At 43.3% G+C, this 7114-nt stretch overlaps 1 protein-coding gene across 4 annotated transcripts in view; it reads left to right on the top strand.

Annotated features, from left to right (window-relative positions):
* The first annotated feature begins 4457 nt into the window (after positions 1-4457).
* The window catches only part of BTAF1 (B-TFIID TATA-box binding protein associated factor 1), a 40431-nt gene continuing 37774 nt past the window's right edge, over positions 4458-7114 (top strand). The window contains exon 1 of one of the 4 annotated variants that reach the window (XM_053388765.1): positions 4458-4782. In XM_053388765.1, the coding sequence (XP_053244740.1) occupies positions 4769-4782 (14 nt within the window). In that variant the 5' untranslated portion in view covers positions 4458-4768. Of the gene's footprint in view, positions 4783-6961; positions 6983-7114 lie in introns of those variants that run through there. The other 3 variants (XM_053388763.1, XM_053388762.1, XM_053388764.1) reach the window with 3 other exon arrangements.

Below are 7114 nucleotides of genomic sequence, written 5' to 3'. Positions count from 1 at the left end.
TCTCTACTGCCGGACAACGGAAGTGTGGCACTCAAAACGGAAGTGCACCCCCAAACGGAGTACATTCGTATACCACACACAAAAAAACCCCCGCAACCCGGAACACTCATTTCCAGGCTTGAAGTGTTCATAATCCAAAAAGTTTGTTAACTAGGCTGTTTGTAACCCAAGGTACCACTGTATTTCCTATTTTAAAAGCATGACAGCAAGGGAACCTACCCACTGAGAAAAATTGTAAACTTGAGGACTTGTGCTCTATTAGTATCCTGCCCATGTAATCTCAGCAGCAGGTTCCCTTCAATGTTGAATTTCAATTCTGTGTTGTATATTACAAACAGGTAAAGAAATTTCAGGCGTGAAGATAGCTGTGTAGAGCCCTCACTGTCATTGGAGGCATTCATCATTTTTCTCCTGTCATGCTTTTGGAGGATTTTTAAGTACTACTATAAGCAGTATCTCAAAAAAGCCGAATATAGAAGCAAGATCAGTATCAAGACTACAGGACTATTTGTTTATTTTATTAAATTAAATTAAACATTGTGTTAAAATAGGGATTTAAAAATCCTAAACCCCACCAACAAATTGCTTTGGGGAGGGATGGGGCAGCACAAAGCAAATTGACCCAATCTGGGGCCACAGATTGGATTGAGAGGTCCGTCCACAGCCTTAACTGCTACTCATTCCTGTGGTGGTAAGTAAGCAAGCAAGCATTTGAAGAGACTCGGGGGTGTTTTTTGTGGGGACAAAAAACGCCATGATTCATAAAGCTCAGTTGCTTGTGGGGGCAAACCGCTACCAGCATATATCACCTTGCCTGCAGGATTTATACTGGCTACCAATCTGCTACTTGGCCGGATTTAAGTTATTGGTACTAACACGTAAGGCTGTATAACTCAGGACCAGGTTACTTGAGAGGATGTCTTTTTTTCTTCCAAGGGTATTTTACGAGCAGGTTTCTCACTTTATCCTCATGCTCTCAGTGTTTAAACCTGACTTGGACAAGATCAGTGTGCGTTTCATATCTGACTGGTGAATGAATTGAGATTTTCCTGATGGAAGCACAAGACTATATCACCACAACACACTTCCATATCGTGGGCTGGAACATCCAACGAGAAGGGAAGGTCAGAAATAGTAAAATGGGAAAGGAGAAAATAGCCCAACTCTAATACAAGGCCAATGGCTATTGAGAAAGGTATGGTGGGACTAAATGGAACTAATAGTGGATGCTGTGCAGCATGGGAGACAGCAACTAATACCACACTGCCAAAGTAATGACACAAGCACCAAATATGGGAGTAGCAGGCATTCACTGGGTAGCACAGGCTAGTTAGAGTAAAAGCCATTCAATCTGCAAATGAGGATGCAGCCACCACTTCTCCCACCCTGTTTCTCCCCCAGTCCATTAATCCACACACCTTTCTCCACTGTTGGAGGAAGCAGGGCTCTCAATATGCTGCGCAGCAGGCAGAAAGAGAAGGGTGATCAAGGCAGAAGAAGCCACAGCTGCATAGATTTGTGTTATTGTGGGGCTGTAAAAGGGCACACATGCTCTCTGGGTTGTGACCTGGCAACCCTATTTGGGGGCTTAAGGCTAAATATAGCATAATGTTATTTAATCTTTAAATCTAGGCTACATATAGTATCTAGGTCCCATCTAGGTTCTGAATCAATCAAGGTACTGCCCAGGGAAACATGTTTTTAAGGTGTGTTTAGGTCACATGATTAAAATAATGAATTGCTGGAAAATGTATGGCATAAGGCAAAATTTCAACACAATGTAGTATGACCTAAACAAATTCAATGCTACAAACTTATGTTCATAAAATCCAACAGGGCTCTATTTATGTTTTTACAGTCATAATGTAAGGACTGTAATTTAAGTCAATTGATTTAAATGGGTCTACTCTCACTATGACTTAGTTGGAGATTGATGACTGCTGAAATTTAGGGTTGGGTGGAGTTAACATTAACCTATAAATTATTTCTCATACTTTCTATTACAGGAGATAATATTGTGTGGGCATGTTTAGGGCTTTTGTAAAAAGGACTATATTAGTCTTTAGTCTGTCTTGGTGGAGCTGATATTTCAGAGCTCACTAGAGTTTTCTAAGTGTTATTTTGGTTGAGCTGTATAAAAAAAAAAGTTAAAATGTGGCCTTTTCATGATTGGTAATTATTTTTGTTGAATTTAGGCTAGTTCACAAGCCTTTCAGTATCTAAAGATTACACCTATAGAATTATGGAATATGTGAAATTTAAGGTGATTAGTTGGTGAGAGCTGATGAATTAACTAAGGCTGTATTCACATTCCTGTTTACTGTGCACTCACCCTGTTTCCAGTGCTGGGTTTTAATCCATATTCACATGTTATCCAAAATACATCTGTGTCCTTTACCTGGTTCTGAAATACTATCTGATGCGTCTTTCGCAAAGCAGTTTCACACTGATTGGAGTGCTTAAGCCCTTCCTAATTCATCTCTAGCCAAGGTGTGAACGCCTCTGCATAGGGTAAAGATGGTGCATACGCAAACAGAAGTTAATCTGACACTAATGAAGCCATGCTGATGTGAATAGCTGGGGGGGGGGGAGCTGTAAAATTCACCAGAAAAAAGTGGTTTTGAGGTGGCATTGCGAACATACCCCAAGTTATCGAAGTGGCTGGAATCTCATGTTCTTTCACATTATAAAGATTGATGGTATTTAAATCAGTATTTACGGTAAATGGCGTTCAAGCTTAAAAGAGGTAGGAAGAGTGCAGCTTAGTTAGCATTATCTACTGCAGTCTCCTTGTGACGACACCTTCTATTTCTTGCATTTTTAGATTTTTAGATTTAAAATGTGCTCAAAAATTCCAAATTTTAAACATTAATATATCAACTTATAACACATTTTAACTTTTAGCTCTGCCAAGCTCTCCGCTTCCCTCCATCCATCTTCTGGTTTTCTAAGACATATCTTAATTCCACACAATTATATCATCACAATTCTACATTTTTCTAAATTATTCAGATTTTTAAAATACAAGTAGAAAATTTCTTCTTATAAACATTGCAAGTTTTATCTAATCCTGCTAGTGTTTTTAAATGTGTACACTGATTTTCTATATATGAAATTAATTTACTCCAGTCTCTCTGGAACACTTGGTCACTCTGATTCTTCCCATCAGGTTTGCCAGTTCCACATAGTCTATCATCTTTTTTTGCCAATCCTGCATCATTGGCATTTATTTCCATTTTTGGGCAAGTAAAGTTCTTGCTACTGTGGTGGCATACATAAATACACTAATGTCTGGTCTAATCTGGATATTTCAGCCCCTACCATTCCCAACAGGAAGGCTTCGGGTTTCTTAGGAAAAGTATATTTTAACCTTTTCTTTAACTCATTATATATATTCCCCCAAAATGTTTTAACCTTATCACAAGTCCACTACATATGATAAAAATCTCCTTCATTGCATTTCCAACATTTCCTATTTTTCATTCTGCGCATCTTAGCTAATTTAGCTGGAGTTAAATACCATCTGTACATCAGTTTCATTATATTTTCTTTTAAGACCATACACGCAGTGAAATTAATTCCAACATTCCACAGCCTTAACCAAGATTTTGAATATTATGCCCAGTATCTTTTGCCCATTTTATCACCATCATCAATGTGCTCAACAGTCCTTTCATGACAGTGCGTAAGTCTGAGTTGATTCGCTACGGTCTACTTTTTCCTTCTGAAACTGACCTAAAACTGAACTCATTAGCATGACATTCCCTTGTCCAGGGGCACAGTAGCCAATTCCTTCACCATAAATAGGGCAAAAGAAAGCCAAATGTAGAACTGCCATAGTAATAGTGCAATCGTAACCATGTTTATTCAGAAGCCCTAGAGTGCAGCTCATTCCTAGGAAAGCAGGGTTAAAAGCACCACAGGTACTCAATTCCCCTCTGTAACTGAAATGGAAGCTAGAAATGCCACATGGGCATTTTCTGGTGAATAACATACACTAGTAACATAAGAAGAGACTGCGGGATCAGTCCAATGGCTCATCTAGTCCAGCAACCTGTTCTCACAGCGGCCAACCAAATGCGTGCGGGAAACCTGCAAGCAAAAACAGGAGGACAACAAACCTATTTCTCCAGGAACTAACACACTCACCGCTTTATTTTCCAAGTTAAGTTTATTTTCGGAGAAACTGGAAGAGTGTGGGGGAGGATATATTATTTCCCTTTATTCCGCGGATGGGAAACCGCTAAAACTACCGAGTCTTCCTTTCACCACCACCACCCATCCTGTTGGGCGAATGGTACTGCCCCGTAAGCATGGCCGCCGCCGCCTCCTCCTCAGCAGGCTCGGCAAACTCTTCTCCGGCCCCTGCTTGTCCCCTCCCCCGCGCTTCTCTTCAGAGGACGCTTCCCATTGGCTGCGGTCTGGCGTCCATGCCAATCAGGAAGCGGCTTCCATGGAGGAAGGGAATAAATACAAGATGGCTGCTCATATAAAACCAGGCGTCGGGCTTCTCCCTGGTGATGGGAGAATAGAGGCTTTAATCCGCGCGGGTGGAGTTTCTGGTCGCTACTGCTCGTACAGGCGGCCGAAGGGAGGAGGGGGGCTCGAGCCGCCGCGGGCCGAAGCGTCGCCTAGTCGCCATCCCGCCCTCGGGCCGCGCCGCGCTTCCCGGAGGCCCAGGCCGGGGCCCTGTCCCCGATCCTTCCTGCCAGCAGCGCGGTGGCTCCCTGCCTGCTCAGCCGGGCCTTAGCTCCGTCTCTCCTTCGCCATGGCCGTCTCCAGGTCGGTGTGAGGTGGTGGGGGGAGGCGTGGGCTGAGGGGGCAGGCGGTCTCCTAAGAGGGTTTCCGCCTCGTTCTTCGTTTCATTGCTCTTTCCTCGGGTTGGTATAGTAGCCCGGGATATCGGCAGGCGCCTGCCTTTCTTACTCCGGAGGCACGCCTCGTGGGGTGCTGGCTGCTCATGGAGTCGTGGTAGGCAGGCATCCCCACCCCCACTCGCTTTTATTGTTGCTATTATTTATTGAATTTATATACCGCACTATACCCGGGATTCTAGAAGCTTTGTGGAGTCTAGAAGCAAAGATGAGTGCAGGCGAAAGGAGCTTGGGCCCTGCACACACACACACACCCTAAAGTTAGGGACTCTCGAAGCTTTAAGGGGGTCGGTGGGTGGTAGGTGTCAAACTTCATTTCAACGTAACTTTAATTGAGTTTGAATAAAGAAGGGCCGTGGAGAAATCTGATGACACACACACACACACGTTTACGGTTTCTGGCTAAACGAAAATGAATGAGAAGTCATCAAGGCTGTTAGGGTTTCCCTTCCTGAATGTGTGTGCCTGTCTATGCATGATGTTCATGCACGGAGGCCTCCACTGTGTATGAAGAAGCTGTGCATCATGCCCTTTCCAGTGTTTGAGCATCCTGGTGCATGAGGTTCCCACATAGTAAAGATGCTTTCACTGTAGTCCTAAACCAAATTAGGAACCTAGAAGCTGTTAACTTGTGGCCCATTATGTTCATTTGGTCAGTGTTTTATTTATCATGAGTTTTCTTCTGGTTATTCTTTCTGTTAAGCAGCAGTGCTGTTACCTTTCTTCATAAAAAGCCTGATTTGAAAAAACTTATAGGAAATTGTCATTTCCATCTAGTTGAGTATTGCCTACACCAGGGATGCAGAATATGTGGACTTTCAGCTGTCGCTAGACTAGAGTTCCTATTATCCCCGACTCTTGGCCATGCTGTCTGGGACTGATAATGTTGGACTATGACCAACACTGGGGGCAGGCAGAGATTCTGTGTCTTTAGACTAATGACTGGTAGAAGCTCTCCAGGGTTTCAGACAGCCCTATTTGGAAATGGGTATTCTAGGGATTGAACCTGGGAACTGCATGCTAACCATGTGCTCTGCCTGTTATAGCCCTTACCGTTTTTCTGATCATGTAAATTAAAACCTAGCTGCCTTGTGCTACAATGGCTTGGCAATAACTAGTGAGCTTCTGCCAGCAGTTATTTACATAATTGTCTTGCTGTAGCTTGTGGCGATACTTCTTGTTGTTTAGTCGTGTCCAACTCTTCGTGACCCCATGGACCAGAGCATGCCAGGCACTCCTGTCTTCCACTGCCTCCCACAGTTTGGTCAAACTCATGCTGGTAGCTTCAAGAACACTGTCCAACCATCTCATCCTCTGTCGTCCCCTTCTCCTTGTGCCCTCAATCTTTCCCAGCATCAGGGTCTTTTCCAGGGAGTCTTCTCTTCTCATGAGGTGGCCAAAGTATTGGAGCCTCAACTTCAGGATCTATCCTTCCAGTGAGCACTCAGGGTTGATTTCCTTCAGAATGGATAGGTTTGATCTTCTTGCAGTCCATGGGACTCTCAGGAGTCTCCTCCAGCACTATAATTCAAAAGCATTTTTAATTCTTCGGCGATCAGCCTTCTTTATGGTCCAGCTCTCACTTCCATACATCACTAGTGGGAAAACCATAGCTTTAACTATACGGACCTTTGCCGACAAGGTGATGTCTTTGCTTTTAAAGATGCTTTATAGAATCAATTAACTGAAGAGTTGGAAGGAACCACAAGAGTAACCTAGTCCAACCCCCAGCAATGTAGCAATTGCAACTAAAGAATCACCAAGAAATGGCCAATCAACCACTGTTGAACAGCTTTTACAGTCAGAAAGTTCTTCCTAGGTGGAATTTCCTTTCTTGTAAATTGAATCCATTGGTTCAGGTCCTAGCTTCTGGAGCATCAGAAAACAAGCTTCTTCCATCTTGCATGTGGCAGCTGTTCAGATCTTTGAAGATGGCTATCGTATCTCTTGTCTTTTCTCCAGGCTGAACATACCCAACTCCTTGAAGTGTTCCTCTTAAGCTTGGTTTGCAGAACCTTGATCCTCTTAGTCACCCTCCTCTGCAAGCATCCCAGCTTGTCAATATCCTTCTTAAATTGTGGTGCCTGGAACTGGACACAGTACTCTAGGTAGGGTCTGACCAAAGCAGAATAGAATGGTAATGTTACTTCCCTTGATCTGGACACTATACTTCTGTTGATGCAGCCTAGAATAGCATTAGCTTTTTTTACTGCTTCATCACACTCATTTTAAGCTTGTGT

This window comes from Podarcis raffonei, chromosome 5 (genome assembly GCF_027172205.1).
Source record: "Podarcis raffonei isolate rPodRaf1 chromosome 5, rPodRaf1.pri, whole genome shotgun sequence".
NCBI lineage: Eukaryota > Metazoa > Chordata > Lepidosauria > Squamata > Lacertidae > Podarcis > Podarcis raffonei.
Note: the sequence above shows the minus strand (reverse complement) of the source record. Positions and strands in the feature narration are given on the sequence as shown.